This window comes from Falco naumanni, chromosome Z (assembly GCF_017639655.2).
Source record: "Falco naumanni isolate bFalNau1 chromosome Z, bFalNau1.pat, whole genome shotgun sequence".
NCBI classification, from domain to species: domain Eukaryota; kingdom Metazoa; phylum Chordata; class Aves; order Falconiformes; family Falconidae; genus Falco; species Falco naumanni.
Window position 1 is genome coordinate 61,330,604 of NC_054080.1, and position 18,605 is coordinate 61,349,208.

General features: G+C 43.6%; 1 protein-coding gene across 1 annotated transcript in view; it reads left to right on the forward strand.

The window, feature by feature from the left end:
- THBS4 (thrombospondin 4) overlaps positions 1 to 18,605 on the forward strand; it is a 45,420-nt gene that overhangs the window by 1,697 nt on the left and 25,118 nt on the right. The window contains exons 2-4 of the mRNA XM_040580254.1: positions 3,152 to 3,355; positions 6,454 to 6,701; positions 7,772 to 7,877. Coding sequence (XP_040436188.1) covers positions 3,152 to 3,355; positions 6,454 to 6,701; positions 7,772 to 7,877 — 558 coding nt within the window. The remainder of the gene's footprint in view (positions 1 to 3,151; positions 3,356 to 6,453; positions 6,702 to 7,771; positions 7,878 to 18,605) is intronic.

The following is an 18,605-nucleotide window of genomic DNA, read 5'->3' on the forward strand; positions in this document are numbered from 1 at the left end:
GTCTAAGCCATCATTAATTACCTTGAAAGTGCCCAACAGGAGTGGAGCAGTGTATACATTTACAGCTATTGTGGTTAGCTGTGACCGGAGAATAGCCTTGGAGGGTCTCGAAAAGCTGGTGTGTTACAGCAGCAGAATTCAGGGAAAGAAACTGTCTTTTATTTTGAGCTACATCCTTTTCTGTGCCACTAATTTCACTTCCCCATACCACCTCCTCTTAGGGTTTCCTGTTGTGTCTTCTAGCTCCCACCTGAACAGCCAGCCTTCCCCAGAGAGTGGTTTGCACTGTCTCAAGGTGTAGCTGGCCCTTTCTTAGCATTTTTATAAGAGGGTAAGCAGGTCCCTTCTAAAAACCACAGAAAGCAGGGAGGGGAGAGAATTCCTGGTCTGTCCCATGAGTGGGCTTGGTTTGACCCAGTGGGTATGTATGCTCGCATTCAGACACATGCCCCAGTCCTCACTCTCACTGCACAGATTGAAAGCAGCTGCTTGTGCTTTTCAGCTTCAGCAGTCCTTTTCTATCCATTTGTTTTCAAGTCTGCCTTTCTGGGGAGAGGAACAAAAGTAGGAGATTCTTCTGAAACCTGAAATCCTTGTGGGTCTTTTTTGTCTTGCTCCTTCCAAACAAGCAATTTCTCTCTAAGGTCTAAAAGCTGTCTCTCTCTGCCAGCTCTACTAAGGATGTAAAATGAATTTTCATAACCTGATTGCTCTTCTGCAAGCCGCTGTTTGCTAGCATGTGTGTAATCCATGCTAAGGGGTGGATCCAGTCATGTATTGTATCTACATGCTGGTCAGCAAAGATATCCAAAGAGAGGGTTTGAAAACATGGTGCTGAAGGATCTAGCTGGTGCCAAAGGATCTGGTTGAGGCAGTGTGCTTTATAGAATACAACTGCCAAACCAATTTGAGCATTCATTTAAATATGCAAATTTCAAAATTTTTAAGAAATGTTTTCTGTAAGGTTAGACAGAGGTTTGCCAGTGTTTAGTCATTACTTTCATAGTATTTCTCCTGTATTTCTGAGTGTTTGACTCTAGCAGAGATTAATTAGTCTTACAGGAATTGATATAAAATCAGACAATAGACCTAGAAGGACTGGACAAAATGTACAGCTGTATGTTCTGCTGTCAGAGACTTAAGTGCTGTATTGCAGTGCTCCAGCTGAGAAGACAGCTGTATTTTATGCATTATTATTACCAGCAAAATGCTGCTGTACAGGGCAGTGAGTCACATTTCAGTCTCTTGCTTGAGCAATTGCTTTGCTCCCTGTGCACTAAATGTGCTAGGTACCCAGCCTTTTGCTTCTGCTGTCTGGATCACTGGTTTCAGTGGGAGCAGTGGTTGTCCTGGGGTGCTGTAAATCTGAACTGAATGAAAGAGAACTCCTTTGACCAGGTCCGTCTCAGATATGTGTTTCTTAGCTGTATTATAAGTGCATGCAAATCAAGGGCCTAGTTCTTTTTGTGTGGCTGCTGAAAACTCTCAGAGGAGTTGTGGAATCCTTGCACCCAATACAAGTATAGACTTAAGCAATGATCTGTATTTGAACGGTTTCATGAGATGAAGGGAAAAATCTCTTAATTTTTCTTTTTTGGAAATGACATGAGTGTCTAGATGAATAGATGCTCCAGAATGAACAATGGAAGCAGCACAAACCCAGGCTCCAATGTAAGGGAACAGGGTTTCCCACGTGGCTGTGGATAGATCTGTGTGCCCCTGTGACTGTCCTCTGAGTGCTCTTCAGTATCCTCCTGCTTGTAGCGTGTGGGAGCACTGGATCAGTAGGATGGCCCTGTCACCTTAATCGGCAATGTCAGCTTTGGGGTCATGCTGGGTAGAAAAGACCCATATGTAAAGGTCCACTTTTTTTTGGCCCTGAGAAACTAAATGCAGTGATACAACCAGGGGCTTGAATCAAGGTAATGTGCAAGGTGCTGTCATGTGCCTTTGCTGTCTGCCTGGTGTTAAGGCTTCTCTCTGGTGGCAGCTCTACAGCATTGTGCTGATATGGGAGAAAAATATGACCCTGCTATGGTAGGCTTATGGACTGGCAGTGGTATGCAATGGCTAAATATGCCCTTATACTTAAATAACACTTGTGCATCGTCATTTATCAAACTTTATTGGAAGGGTATGATGTATGTACTGCTTTAATAGCAGTGGGTTGAAATATGAGATTATCTGGAAGCCTAGTGGGGTAGTTTTTTGAGTTTGGAGACATCATGAATTTAGGAACATTGAGGAAAAGCCCAGTTTGTTGTTTCAGTGCCATAAAGGGGGTAGCTCACATACATGCAAGTATAATGTTTGCTCTTTGCTGATGCATTGTGCAAAATTTGAAACAGCTTTCACTGTGCCTTCAGGGTTATTTTTTTCTTCAGGTCTGTCTTTCTCTTTTTATTTGTACCAGAAGGGGAAGATGAGTCTTATTCATATAATATATCTTCTGAGAAACCAGTGAAGTGAGAAGGAGGTTAGGAACATCATATTGCTTACCTGGCTTTTTAGCATTTTAATTGGTGCTCTGCAAATGCCATGATTCTTAGGATAAGTACACTTATCTGTCTGGAAATCTGTCTGAAATTTTTCATTCTGGATCCTGAGTCTAATTGAAATGTGGACACAAGCACTTGAATTTATGAAAGCAGAAGTAGGTTAGAAAGCTTTCCTTTGAGGTGCTTCTTCAGAAGTGAAAAATTTTAGAGATCTAAGTGAAAATATTTTGAGTACTTCAATTTGAAGACTAGGTATTTCTGTTAGTAACTTAAAAAAAAAGTTTCTAAAAGATGATCAGTTGCAACAAAATCGATATGATATTTTGATAGAGTTATGGAATAGTTCTGATTGGAAGGGACCTTTAAATATCACCTGGTCCAACCCACTTGCCATAGATAGGGACATCTTTCACTGCTTCAAGTTCCTTAAGGTGTCCCTACCAATGCTGGAGGGTTGGACTAGATGATCTTTAAAGATTATCATATTATTAATTTCTGATTTCATATTTTTTTGGGGGGGTAGGACAATTTGGGTTCATTTTAAAGTATCTGTGTGGAAATAGTGAAGAGTGTACAGTCTCCCATGGGTGGCTTCAGACTACATTCTTCTTTGGTCATTATTAAATTGCAGTTGAAACTTCCTTATTTTTCAGTTTTTGATCTTCTTCCATATTCCAACAAGAGAGTGGTAATGAGCTTCTTGCAACAGGCACTTGGTGATCCTACCCTGAATGAAGTGTACTTGCTCTTGACATTCAAACTGCAGCCAAAGAGCACAGCCACCATATTTGGCCTGTATTCGTCAGCTGACAACAGCAAGTATTTTGAATTTACGGTAATGGGACGGATGGATAAAGGTGAGTTGTTTGGAGTATGTAGGGGAAAACTAGTGTTGGATCCGTAGTTACTGGTGTGTCACAGATGGATGTTGAAAACTGCGTGATTAACCTTTGTGCTTGAGTCATTCCTGCTGCATGCTGTCACCACTGAGACCCCCCACCCCACCCCTCAAAAAATAGAGGTGTTGGTTACATACCCCCTCACTCCCCTTCTCTCTCCATACTCTTACGGGATGCTGCTTGCTGCTGGCCAGAGGAAACTGACCTGACAGCTGGTACCTCCACTCTGCTGTGGCACTTGCTCTGAGCAATGCTAAGAAAGGAGAAAAAAGGTGGAGTATGGAAAAAGGAATCAATTTGGTCGTGTCCCCCCCCCCCCTCCCTTGGGACAATCGCTGGTTCTTATTACTCAGGAATGTGAGGGACTCACGCACATGCTGCCTCATGCATATGAAAGGCAGGTTCTTTTTCTGCTGACCCTGGAGGTTAGATGTGACTATGCAAGACAAACATTCCTAGCATTTACAGGATCTTCTGGGCAAATTAAAGTGTTTGTTCTCCATTTATTGAAATTAGTTAAGCAGGAGTCAGAGTAGGAACTTCACCAGACTTTTAGAAATTGAGAGCTTTCATTGCTTTCTAGACCACATCCAGGATACACTGCAAGTTTAAGGTTCAGTAAAAAAATGTTGATTTATGTAAATTATTGCTGCTTCTTGACTTCACCACTGCTATGATAATTTGCTGCTGCAAATGTGGTAGTTGGGTAGCTGAGTCCAATATATTGAGAAAATCTACTAGGACAGAGAGCTGTGTTCCAAATGGTTTGCTCATGTTCTGGCTTGTTGTGGTATACCCGACAGTAAAATATTCATAACGCCTAAATGCTTTTAAAGCACAGGTATTAATTACTGGGCAATTGCTCAACTCGTTTTGGTTACACCAACGTACTTTCGGAGGCAAATAGCATCCATGGGTTTCTTAGCCTTTTTGAATGGTTCCTTTATGGAACAAACAGCAGTAAGTGCATAAAAGTGATGTAATTTAACAATCCTGTGAAGCAGTATATATTACTGACAGAATTAGTAGTTTCACTGAAAATCTATTCCTTGAACGATACAGGTGAAGCATTTACTCTCATGGACATCAGTGCAGAATATCCTAGCAGCAAACATATAATGCAGGGGATTGGATGGGTTAAATCTTATTCAGGAGGTGGAGGCATTGGTTCAGAAAAATCTCTCTTTGAAAGTCTACTCTAGTTCACCAGATGGATGTTTGGCTTTGGCTGAGGAAGGAATACTTGATCCTTCTTCCAAGCCAGAATGTACTTTGTCCTGAAACCATTCTGGCAGGGTCCATTCCGGGCCGTGCCATCATCTATCTCCTCTTTCTTTCTCTAGCTTACTGCTGTGTTTGGTCATTCTGAATGCAGGGCCCAGATCCAAAGACCTTGCTTTCATATGACCAGGCGTGCACAATACTCACATAAGTAAAATGCTTTCAGTGTACTCAAGTCTTGCCAGATCTTTGAGTTTGCCAAGAAATACTACCTTTTAGCAAGTTACTGGTGACCTCATGCACCTTTGCGGAAATCTCTGCTCTGGCGGTGTTTTGACATAGACAGCAGTCAAAACATTCCTGATATTAATCACAGCTGCTGAGAATTTAGCAGAGGCATAGACTTTAAAGATGGAGAGATACCCTGCCCTGTTCCTGCTGCTATAAGTCTGGATTCTTTCAACCAATAGGCTGAATGGTTGGAAATGGTTTCCAACTGGAAAAATGGTCGTTCACATCTACCCAGTAACTCAGAAGGTCACCAACAAACAGAGATATCACAGCATCAAAGAGGATACATTAATAGGGGAGAGACGGGAAGATAATGTGTTAAATGAATAGAAACTGAATGAGTTCAGTAGGTTTTATTAGCTCTGAAGCGAATAAGAGTTTTCCCCTTCACTATATCCACGATTTCTAGTTGACCTTATTGTGTTTCTTGAAGTTCAGAGTATTTGGGAACTCGCACCTGATGCAACAGTACCAGTCCTCTGTGAACTTCAAACAAATGTTCACAAGAGCCAGCACTTAACTGTTTAGGCTCCCGGCATCTGTGCATTTTCACTCCTCAATGCATGTAACTGTTACCACGAGGAAATAAGGGACATGAAGGCTAGTGATTAGTGGGATCCTTGAAACAAGGTGTGTGATATTGTAGCATATTTACATGCTGTCTAGATGCACTCAGCTCATTGCTTCTGCAGATATGCATTTGGAGAGCCAGGGGGAGATTTTGTGGAGAGAACTAGCTAGCTGGTCTAAGAGATTTAGCTTGCAGATCCTAGCTCAGCCATCCAATTTCCTTAGGAAAGAGACATTTTTTCACTATTATGCAGTGCGCAAGAGTTTTTGTTTGTCTGCTGTTGTGGTTTTTGATGGTGCTTTTTACTTCTTAAAACGAGAATTTGTTGTGTGAATTATCAAGTCATTCACTAATGCCTTAAAAAAGGGTTAAGAGGGGCTTAGTCATCTTGAGGGGTGGAGTATGTCTTTTCTGCATTCTGTTTTGGTTTTACTTGCTTTTTGTTACAGAGAAATACAGGTTATTGGCTTTGAATCATACTTCCTTTGGTTTCTCTAATGATACATTTGGATACACTGTCAGATAGCTTTACTGAATGCAATACGTATCACTAAAACTGGTTTTTTTTAGCTGTGCATTTCTGCTACAGTGTATTTCTAGGTCTATCAGATACCTACCTGCCAAGTGGTGACTGCAGGCTGTGTGCTATACCCTTTGCCACTTGTGTTTTGGTGCGTTAAGCCTTGTGAGGTGGTGTTGGTTAAGCCAGTTAGAGAGGCCTGGATGAAGCAGTGGAAAAAGCTGTGCAGGCAGCAATGCTTTACAAATGGGGAGTTATGCAAGAGTCCTGGTAATCCTGTTCTGAGAATCAGTATCCCATTCATTATTACCCTTTTTATCTGCATATGGGATGCATTTACAAAAGCTGACATGGAAAAATACCAGAGCAATTGCAAACTTCCACAGGATCTTCCCTGATCAGTTTTGGGTTATCTGCTGCCCTCTAATAGCCCTTCTCTGTGTTTTGTACTAGTGGTGCTGCGCTATCTGAAGAGTGATGGGAGGCTGAATTCTGTGATCTTTAGCAACACCCAGCTGGCTGATGGGAAACCCCATGCTGTCATCTTGTGGCTGAGTGGCCTGCAGCAGGGATCGAGCACAATAGAGTTGTATGTGGACTGCCTGCAAGTAGGTGCCATTCAGGACCTGCCAAGAGCATTTTCAGTGCTGTCTCAGAGGTCGGTGGCAGTAGAGTTGCACACTTTACAGGAGAAACCACAGGTAAGTGGGAAAACTGGGAGCAGGCTGAGCACTAAGAGGGATCACCAGAGATCCTCTGGATCGCTGAATCCAGACCTCAGCCCTCACAGCAGCCAAGCTCTGTACAATGATACTTTAGTAATACTTGAGTATTAACTTGTGAAATAAATGTAAATATAAGTTCCCTATGAGCCAAACAGGTGAAATCTTAGCTTCATTGAACACAGTAGTAGTTACACTATTAATTTTAAACACAATTTCCTGCCTCCCTCGCTTCAGTCTAGATTTTTCTTGGGGAATGGACTTTTTGCAAGGACTTAGCTGATGTGTTAAGGGCAGCTCTTCATCAGCTTCTTACAGCTGTTTGCTGTGAGCAACCCTTGGCTGTGTATGTGGCTTTCCTCTTCATGATAAGCCACATGGACTAAAAAGACAAAAGCAGTGGGACATTCATGTGGTATGAGAGTCCAAGCCCTGTTTGTTTGACTACAATAGCTTTTCTTCCTCTGCCTGCCAGCCAGAGGTTGACATGGCTTCCTGTCACCTCTGCATCAGCACTCAGAGCTGCTGCTTCCACAGGCATCTTCTGTCATCATTAATGCAAAATATGCATTAGAAGATCCAGAGGTTATTCTGCATCCATCTTGCCCCCTTGCTTTGTTTCATTGCAGGCTTGAAAATGAGCCTGTTTGTATGGAGAGCCACTAAGGGGCCCACATTCCTGACTTGAATGTAAATGTGTTTGAGGGGGGAAAAAAGTCTGCTCTAGATTCAGTTCCACAACAAAAAAATCATTCTTATATGCCACGGATATAAAAATATGTGAACTTCCTGGTATGTGAGATCATATGAATCGGAATAATAGAAGTTCAAAATAGAACCAGAACTATGTGAACATATGCAAGGCAAAGAATAGGGATTTTATTACAGTTCACATGGTGATGGGTGGTCCTGAAGGGGACAGTGCAGGAGTCCTGCATGCTTAGGAAATGGACAACCTCTGTAAAAAAATTAATTTACTTTGTCTGATGTTTCACATTTTTTCTATTGTTGTACCAGAATTGCTAGCTCTGTTTTTCTTGTGAGTCCAGGATACGCTAGATGAGCTGAAGCTGGTAACTGGAGGAACACTTGCCCAAGTGGGGAACCTGCAGGATTGTTTTCTTCAACAAATTGAACCTGTTGCTCAGTACACTGGTAAGGCCTGCAGCTGGGAATTACAATTGTTCCTTAGGATACCAATGTAAGGAAGTTAATGTGAAGAAGCTCTATAGACAAGTAATAACAATGGTTTGACTGAATTACAGCCATAATTTCCTGTAAATGTTTTAGAAATAGCTCAGTTTAGAGACAAAACAGTCACTGCCGCTGGTGACAAAGCAATGTGTTGTCCTAGAGAAGAAGGAGCTGTAATGATTAAATGAGGTTTTTTAGCTTGATTTGGAGGACAAAACATTTGTGATCCTGATCTGATTGTGTCAATAATATTTTAAATATCCAAATTGCAGACAGAAGTAGTCCTAAGTGTGGTACGCTGCAACAGGCTTTATGAAACTAGGTGGATGGATAGAGTAGCAAGACCTATTAATGTACTTTTCCATGTGGCCAGTATTCATCTTTTGTTGGTCACCAGAGTGTGCCAGAGAGGGGAGGAACAATGTATGAAGACGGACACAGGAGACTGCGGAGCATGTTGGTGCTACAGCTACAAAGCCTGCAGGTTCACATGGAAAAAGCTATTGCAAAGCACCCACTAGTCCTGCCACAAGTTAGCCAAGGTTTTTGCCATGTGTTGGACTGGAAATCTGCTCCAAAACCAATTTCCTTCCTGCCTGTGCTGAGCATTGTCGGGACTGAGCTGGGAATAAGAAGGAAAGGAAGGAGCTGAGGCTACTGGTTTTCTGCAGGTCCCCATAGGCTGGGTGAAATTAGCTGTGCTGGGTGGGGGTGCTCTCTAACCTCTTGACACAGCAGACCTGGGCTAGAATGCCCCATCTGTACCCCTTTCCTAGTCCCTTTTGATCTGCCTTTCTTCTGCCTGTGTGAGGGAGATGGATGGGTTCACACCATGCATGACAACCATGGGGAAAAAAACAAGTGCATTTGAGGTTTGAAATGGGATCCATGAGAAGTTCTCTCTCACACCCTTTCCTGTCCACCACCCCCCCACCACCACCACACCCAACCCTGCAGCATTGCTACTTTTGATTAGAATAGAGTACAAGGTACACAAATTTCATGAGAGCATCCTGGGTACATTACATGGATGTAGGCATCAGTGGTATCCAGTGACAGCAGTGTGTTTTGTCCTTTAGCTATATAAATCTTCAGTTGCACATGCTTCTGTTTTCTTGCTCCTTAATATATATACATCTAGGCAAAAAAATCAGGGTTTTATCATCAAAGGTCTCTTTTTTTCCCTGGATCAACAGACATTTGCACATAGAAGGGATGGGTAATTTGGTGTTTGCTCCTGGAAAAAATCAGAGCTCTGTGAGTAGGGTTTCCAGATTGCAGACTTGCAGCTTTCTTATTTGTAACCTTTTGCTCATTAATCAATGATACAAACAGCAGTTACACAGAAAGATATTGTCTCTCCCTGGCTGCCTCTGCTTGTCTGAGACTCAAATTCAGTTGTTTATAACTTCCAAGTGAAATTACTAGCATATTAATAATAATAAAAACCCTCACATGAATATATTCAAAGTCTACATAGTCAAATCCACCAAAGGAAAAGGTGCAAATGTTCCAGCAGCAATATTAGCTCAGCTGCCTTGCACTTTGTATATGTTTCATGATACCCTTTTACAGGAGCAGTATGTCAGATAACCACAATTTTGCCTTCAGCCAGGAAAATCTGGAATGTGAATGCTTAGCTGTATAGAGGTGTAAGACCACTATGTTTTGGTAAAAGCATGTGTTTTCATATTAATTGGAAAAACCCTGGGAAGTTCATTGGACCTGAGTCATTGTACGTGGCTTTGACTGTGTGCCTTGCTCACTGCTGTGGCAGCAGCATTCCCTCCATGTTCAGTCTGTGCAGCTAAGACACCTAAACAGTGTAGATGAGAATATGATGATGAGACAGTGGAGAGCATGTGTATTTGGATCTTCCTCTATGGGCAGGAAAATACAGTGCAAGTTGCACTGTATTTGGTAGATGAGATTAGTATGCTGCGTGTGATCAACATCACAAAACCATTCAGGTCAGAAGGGATCTTTGGAGGTAATCTACTTCACATAGGGTACCTGAACCTGACATAGTGTTAAAAAACCTGCTGTGTTGCACCAGACCAAAGGTTCTTTTGACCTGGCTGCTGTTGGAGACAGTACACCAATACAGACCCAAGGACAAGATTATAGGAGAGTGGAGTTATAGTGTGGCTTTCCACAATGCTTTCCTGTTCTCCAGCAGTTCATGGTATACAGAGCTCTCAACTCAGAGGTGGAATCTTTGTGTCTTGTACTCAATATATATTTGCTTCCATGAATCTATCCAGTCAGTTTTGAATGTATGATTCAAGACTGTCTCCTGGTGAGAAATTTGTCACATGTTTGAGGAGATGTCTCCTTCTATTTACCTTGAACCCTCATCTTCATAATTCCATGTGCAACTTGTATGTGGAGCTTCTCTGGGGGAGGATTATAGGCTGACAGGAAACTATTCTCTGGTCAGCCATCATCCATACTTTACTCATGGCTGGATCTCTGGCCAAGTAACCACAATCTCATTGAATGACACTTCAGGAATCTGACTTTGCTGGATGGTGCAAGTGGGGTGCTTGAACCAGTATTGCTCCCAAGAGATCTAGAAGAAGTATCTATGAGGCATTTCACAGTGGCCTGCAATTACACAAGCTAGTGTTTGTGCATTTGCTCTGCCTGAGCCAATTAACTGTGCAACAAAGCTCTAAATCCAGGGTCCTTTACTGGAACATGTTGCCCAGAGAAGCTGTGGATGCCCTATCATTGGAAGTGTTCAAAGTCAGGTTGGGTGAGTCTTTGAGCAACCTGACCTAGCAAAACATGTCCATACCATGGGAAGGGTGTTGGACTCGGTGACCTTTAAAGGTCTCTTCCAAACCAAACCATGCTATGATTCTACACTGAGGTCCTGGGAAGAGAAAGACAGGGTTGCTCCCTGATGTGACCTCAGGCTTACAGAGATTAATCATGTCAAGAGTTCCCTGTTGGATGGTAATTCTTCAGATTTGTCTCTGAATGCAATTATTGCAGTGAAAGCCATTCTGTTACTGAGGTTCTCACTGACTCAGTGTATAGAGCTGGGGACTAGCTAAACTGGGAAGTTGCCTCAGTAGGTGGGGAATGCATGAGATCTCATGGTAGGATCAGATAATTGAATAGCTCCAGGCTGTACCTTTTGCTTACCCTGCTCACTCCTGGGAAAAGCCACCCCACAATATACTGTGGACCAACAGCTACCTGGAAGGCCTCTCTGAGTTCTTACCACTGACCATCAGTTATTCTGCTGCAGGTGGGGCCTACTGTAGGACTTGGCTTTAAATGGAAGAGAAAAAAAGAAAAAAAAACCCAACTATAAGAAGTCATCTGTTTCTGTTCTGCTGTCTAAATTTGCAAACAGGACATGTAGTTCATGGCAGTGTAACCTGTTTAGCTCAACAGTCTGCAAAACTTAACTGTATGGAATAGATCTCGCTTTTATTTAGATGCTAGCCATTGAACAGCCTCTAAAATCTTGAGAATTTTTTTGCATATCTCAATCAATAATGCCTAAACCATTCTTTGTTTGAAATGAACAAGCAAATCAAGAATAGACCCTGTCATCTGTCTGGACAGCTTGCATGCCAGGTTCCGCTATGGGATTCTGAAATACCCATGATATTAAGTCCTTCCACCTTCCTCCCAAATAAAAATAAGATAAGGTTTGGATTAAAACAGAGGCAGGTTCTCAAACAGGTGGTTCCCGAGTCTTTAAACTGGTTCAGTATTTTGATGAGAAAATCTGAAATTAAGAATACATAGTAGGTGAGGAGTAGGACTGTACCTACTAGAATGTTTGGAAACAGTTACACATGCTTTGAAGTACAAAACAATGATGTAAACATTAAGAAAAGTATTTTTCATACAAGCTTTCAATACCCACAAAGGTAACATATGAATAAGCTTCCCTGAAGTCATTGGGCATTGTTGTGTTAACAGTCTGGTGTGTGGCTGGGGAGGGGGACGACTACACATGACAGCCCTCCCGCTCAGAAGGGATCCCCTTGCTTTCTAAGCTTCTGAGAGAGGAGTGTAGGTGCAGCTAGATCCAATCCTAGTCTCAGACTCGGTCAGTGGTTTTGAGTCTAAAGGATTGTGTGTACAGCCACTCACCAGAATGTCACACTTGCCTGTCAGAGCCCCGTTTAAGGACTTGCACTGGAACAGTTTTGCAAAGCTGAAAGAACAGATGATTTATTAAGGTGACAGATATAACAAGCTAGGAATTGCTGTTGATAAGTACACTTGCTGCAAAAATTGAGCTTAAGGGTAGAGCACTGTTGATAGTAATGCTGTCCCGAGTAACACCCGCCGTGGTCGGAGGCGCAATGCTTACCAGCAAGGCATGCCTGCTTGGGGAGGAGAGAGATCTGGGCCCGTCAACCCATCCCAAAGTTAGAGTTCTTGCCCTCAGGAGGGAAGAAGAAGCTTCTGAAATGCCAGATTTTATCATCTTGGTGAGGTGGGACTAAAGTCAGTTGTTGTGTGCTGATTGGCCCTTAACCGGGTGCCAGGACGCTCCTTGCAGAGCAGGGAGGGTTCGGTGCAGGCGCAGGCTGACGGTTACGGACATGCGGAATCTTCTAGCCCTCACAGAAGCAACGCCAGGCTGAGAGGCCTCTGCCTCACCCTGGGCGTCAGTCTGTTGGTTTGCTTGTTGGGCTGCATCTGTCATCTGTTCTGCAAGGTAGATGTGCTGCTCGAGTCAAACTGCCAGCTTCCTGGCTCCACTTGGAGCTGGATACGGTTCTTCATCTGTAGGTCAGGAACTGGGGGGGTGGGGGCGTGGAGAGCACTCTGCCATGTTCCACCCTGTGGCTTTAGTCACAACTCTCCAAGAGGAATATCACGTAATTTGCATATAGATGGGTTGAGGGGCTTGTCTCTCTCTTCCTTGTTTTCATCTTCTCCCATTAAAGGGGTATAATTGGTAAGTTGCACCTTCTTTGTGTTACAAGCTTTCATAATAGTTGATTTTATGGAAGATACTGCTATGCTTATGATAATTACAATCATAATAAACATCAAAGCATGTTGAATTAACCTTTGGATCCAAACAGTAACACCAAGTCAAAACAAACTAAACACTTTTGAAAGCTAGCTATTCTTAATTGATTCTCAGAGCTCATGGGTGTCTTGTGCCACCTGTTGCATCTTCTGTAGTTGGATGTTGAGGTCCTGTTAAACATTAGGGATATGGGTGCAGGAATCAGTACTGGAGAGACGTAGGTAGCCGCAAGGTCCATTTTGATGTAACAACACTAAGTCCAGTGCAGTGTGATTCTGAAGAGCCATTTGTGACGTAGCTTGTAGGTGATTGTTGAGCACCTGTAAACTGGCTTTGGAAGCATTAGCTAGCCTTTCTTCTGGATAGGGTAACTTACTCATCCATAATTGCATCTGCATGGTAACTGACCCAAATCCTCATAATCCTTCCATTCCCCAGTCATGCGGGTGGCTGATCCTGTGTCCTGCCACCCCTCTACATCTCCCTCCCACACTCCCCCAGTTCTGTTCTCACCCGTTTCATGCAAGCCACCCAGTGGGGTTGGATGGGAGTCCTTTTCCACGTGGGGCACAGTGTTGGGAGGCCCAAGGTACACTGCAGTTCAGGTGACCTAGCCCACAAAGAGGTGTACATATTCCCATCACTACAGACCCAGATCAAACCAGCTGGAGCACCATCAGAGGCAACGTGGCAATCATTGCAAGTGCAAAGTCTGCACTTACTGACTTACATGTTATACTGTGATTGCAGCACAGGCAGCCCATTTTTAGGGGGGTGTAAACCAGCCAATAGTATTTGACCCAATCATATTGTTTCCAGTTGGAACAATTTATCACGTTTTAGCAAGACCACAGTGCTGGCTTGTTTGATACTGAGGCAAAAGATAATCCCAGGTCAAATGGTGTAAAACTCGGAGGGCCATTCTCATCAAACCTGAGCCAGGCACAGTTATTGTTACAGCCATTTGTTGTTGGACAGTCTTGTGCTTTATTCCACTGTATACACCAGAATGTAGTTATGAATTGATTATATTCCAGGATGTCAGTTACTCATCCCCATGGTCACAAATCTGTTTTTCCCCGTATGATCTGATGACAGGTGAGAATTACATTTTCCTCTTCATAACATGTACACTTTGTGCTGCTGATGGTGGAAAAACTAAATGGCTGACTGAACCGCACAGCAAAGCAACTCGCTTTCTTTCTGGGGAATAAGGTTTCACATTTGGAGGGTATCCGTTGTATTCCACTGTCTTGGCAAGCTCCCCACCCTGTCTGTGGGAAGAGTACCCATGGCAAGGGGGTCTTCCACAGATTTAGGCAGAGACACATAAGCAGTAATACTAGATTCACTGAGGGCAAGTGCAGATCCCTTTTTCAAGGCTAGGACTAAGTTATCATCCAAAACACAGGTGACTTGGACAGACAGTCTGCCTATTTTCACTCCAGGTATCTTTGATCCCAGTGGAGTATTATCCATGAGCATATTAACCCAAAGCCTATCTTCCCAGCACCACTTACAAATGTCATGTTCACCAACCCTAATTACATCCTTCACCTCACAGCCTACACCTTTGTTTACAATTCAAAGTTATCCTACCCAAACCCAGTTGTTTTATATACAAATACCAAACACACCACACATATACATGCTAAACTTATACAAATCCTCCTAAAACTACTCACACAGAATAACAGGACTATTGGTTGTTAAATGACAACTGACATTTCAAATGAGTAATACAAACACGTGTGTTTCAACTCGACACCCTAATATACACACAAGATATTTCAACTTATTATCTCAAACAATATCACAGGTTTGTTAGCTGTATCCATATTAAAAATTTGGTTTCCAGATAAGTATGAGGATTAAAACCAGAAATACCCAACAAATAAAAATAAGCAGTCCTTGGGGGCACTCTAGATTGTTATAGAGGAGTCTGACTCCAGGTGCAATTGCCTGGCATTTGGAGTACCTGTGGACACAAAAAGGGAAAAAGATACTCGGTCGTTATTTGACCGGCAAATGTTAGGTTAAAAGGTGGGTACTGTCCAGCTGGTACTGATTTGATGGAGTTCTCCAGAGCTATCTTTTGCTTCCCAAGCGTAAAGGTTCTTCGGTTAGGACCATTGCCACTATTCCAGTCTGAGGCATTTTAACGAGGATGGACAGGAGAACTATAGAGGGAGTGCACCTGAGTGATAATACCTCTTTTTTTCTAGGTGTGTTACCACTCCATCTAGGCCTGAATGTGTGGCTGCTGACAAAATAGCTGTTGAGTTTGCAATGTTTGGTACCACAGCTGTTAGCAGGGCTGTATCAGCATTCAGGCACTGATAATCAATTGTTGAAGGCCACCTGCCACCTCTGGTCCGGTTTCCGAACCGGCCAGGCAGGTGAGTTATATGGGGAGTGGGTTCTGGAGATAATCTGTTGTTTCTCCAAATCACCTATGACTTCAGAAACTCCCATTTAATGCCGCAGCAGATATTGTGGTACGTTAGTGATTTCTGAGTTAGGGAGTGCAGGGGCTGTGTGCAGCAGCACATCCACTGCAGCCTCCCGGTTTCTGCCAGGGTTGGGATCAATGTTTGAGCCACACGCTGCCATTCAGCAGGCACCAGGTTCGCCTGTTAAAAACATTGAACTCTAAAATACTTTCATGATGATTTTAATTGCAGAGCAAGTAGTCGACCTGCGCTTTTAGCTCAGCGAGACATACATTGACTTTGTCAGTTTGACACACACAACACTCACCCAGTTCACACTGGTAATCTTTAATCTTTGCCATCCAGATCACATGCCCAGCTTCTCAGCATCTTGTGTTAAGAGTTGAAATTTGTGCTCCAGTGCCTGTTAAAAACTTCACAAATTGCCTCTGAGGATCGACTGGAATTAAAATGTATGGGCCATCATCACTCACTCAGTAATAAGCTTCCCCTTTCCAGACAGGCAAGCCCAATTGCCTTCAGGACATTACTCATTTTTTTTCACTTCATGTCCTGCAATTCCCCCCTGAGGGGAAGGAAAGAGTTGTCTTCCTTTCTGGGGACTGGTGCTGAAGGAGTTAAAAAAAGGTCCTTCCTTTCACTGTTATCTCATTTCTGGAATGTTTCAACCAGACTCAAAACAATGCCAGTAGGCTGACCTTGAATCATAGCTCTGGGAATGCCTGGGGCTAATATATTCTTCCACAGTTCATTTCTCTGTTCTTGAGATTCTGTTTGAGGGTTTTTTAATTTGTTTACCTTTGATCTAGTTTCTGTCCCCTTTTTCAAGGGTCTTATTTTGTGATCTCCTCCCCAGGATTCAGGTTTGGTTTTCAGCTGCTGCACTGTCCCAGCTCATTTCACGACTGCAGGAAACAATGCCATGCATTAACTCCACACACATAGGGAGTTGCTTAAGAGCATTATTGCCCTGGCTTTTGTTATATTCAGTATCTCCTTTAATGTTGTCCTGTTTTGCAACTAGGTTGCATTTAAGAATTGTTGGGGCTGCTCTACTCAGTAGTTTTAACATTGCAAAATCTGTTAAATCAATTAAATTCTGTTGTGGGGCTGAGGGCATGAGTCTACTAGGAATTGATTTATTTCCTGCAGAGCAACCTCCCCCTGCTGAATCAGTTCTCTGGCTTAGGCTTAGTGGTGTGGACCTGGAGGTCCTGGGGTTTCCTGGTGGTCTGGCCAACCTGGCATATTCGGTGCCTGTATTTCCTTAACTCATGCATAAACTCGCTCCAGGTGGGTATATGGGTTCGCTTCTGTGGGGGCTGTGCAGCAGCTGCAGCAGCATTCTTAACACAAGTGGTGTGTATAAGGTCCTGAGCTCTGGCTACATAGGTTTTCAAGTTACCCGAGAGGCCTCGAATAAGGGGAGTTAGTTTTGTTGGATCAATAGGAGCTAGCATTGGGGATTTCAGTAACAAGTTTCTCTCATACATTGCTTGTAGGCAGGCTGCTTTTTTCACAGATACAGCCAAATCAGAAAACCTTGAGGTTCTGATAACAAGAGGCTCACCTCGTTTTTGCGAGTCTATACCACCGGCCCAATGGGCAGCCCGTGCAGTTAATGAATAGTTGTGGTCACCTGGTGTGATGGTTAGAAATACTCCAGGGCCCCAGTAGCCTCTTGCTTCTTCCTCGCTTAGTATGATTAGGTCACCCCCTGTAAGTGAGACTCGCCACACATATTCCACCACGGATTCATCTGGACGCCTGGAATACTTTTTCTGTAACTTTGTCAATTCAGCAGGAGACTGTGAGATGATACCTACAGTAGCACGGACATTGTTATATCTCTCATTTGTGGTTTTGGTTTTGGTCAATGGTTCTATAGCCACAGGTTCTGGGGTAGGATCATAATTAGAGCCTGCCAGCAGTTCATCATTATCACACCAGAGGTTTCCATCCCATGTTTTGGGATCTGCACACTGTATTAATTTGCGGATTTGCTTAGCCGAGACTGAGGATGGCATTTGATTTAGTAAGAGCATTAACTTTTTATGTAGTTGTTTTTCTCGTCTCTCAGCTGATGCTAACAGCATTTTAAGTTTCCTATTTTCAGTTATTAAGTTTTGTTTTTCTCTTATGAGCTTATGTACTTGTCCCTGGTATCTTTGGACGCATTCCTTTTCCACTTGGGATGATGCACTCGTATGTTTTTGCAGCAGTTTATCCATGGCAAACCTGCCTGAGATGCCAATTTTCTGTTGTGCTAACAGTCTGATGAGTGGCTGAGGGGTGAGGTGGGACACAGCCCTCCCGCTGAGTCACAAGGCTCAGAAGGGATCCCCTTGCTTTCTAAGCTTCTGAGAGAGGAGTGTAGGTGCAGCTAGATCCAATCCTAGTCTCAGACTCGGTCAGTGGTTTTGAGTCTAAAGGATTGTGTGTACAGCCACTCACCAGAATGTCACACTTGCCTGTCAGAGCCCCGTTTAAGGACTTGCACTGGAACAGTTTTGCAAAGCTGAAAGAACAGATGATTTATTAAGGCGACAGATATAACAAGCTAGGAATTGCTGTTGATAAGTACACTTGCTGCAAAAATTGAGCTTAAGGATTGATAGTAATGCTGTCCCAAGTAACACCCGCCGTGGTCGGAGGCGCAATGCTTACCAGCGAGGCATGCCTGCTTGGGGAGGAGAGAGATCTGGGCCCGTCAACCCACACCGAAGTCAGAGTTCTTGCCCTCAGGAGGGAAGAAGAAGCTTCTGAAATGCCAGATTTTATCATCTTGGTGAGGTGGGACTAAAGTCAGTTGTTGTGTGCTGATTGGCCCTTAACTGGGTGCCAGGACGCTCCTTGCAGAGCAGGGAGGGTTCGGTGCAGGCGCAGGCTGACGGTTACAGACATGCGGAATCTTCTAGCCCTCACGGAAGCAACGCCAGGCTGAGAGGCCTCTGCCTCACCCTGGGCGTCAGTCTGTTGGTTTGCTTGTTGGGCTGCATCCGTCATCTGTTCTGCAAGGTAGATGTGCTGCTCGAGTCAAACTGCCAGCTTCCTGGCTCCACTTGGAGCTGGATACGGTTCCTCATCTGTAGGTCAGGAACTGGGGGTGAGGGGGGTGGGGGAGTGGGGGTGGAGGGGGTGGGGTGGGGGTGGAGGGGCTGGAGGGGGTGGGGGGTGTTGGAGCACACCACCAGAGACATAATATCAAAATATTGTGCCTGC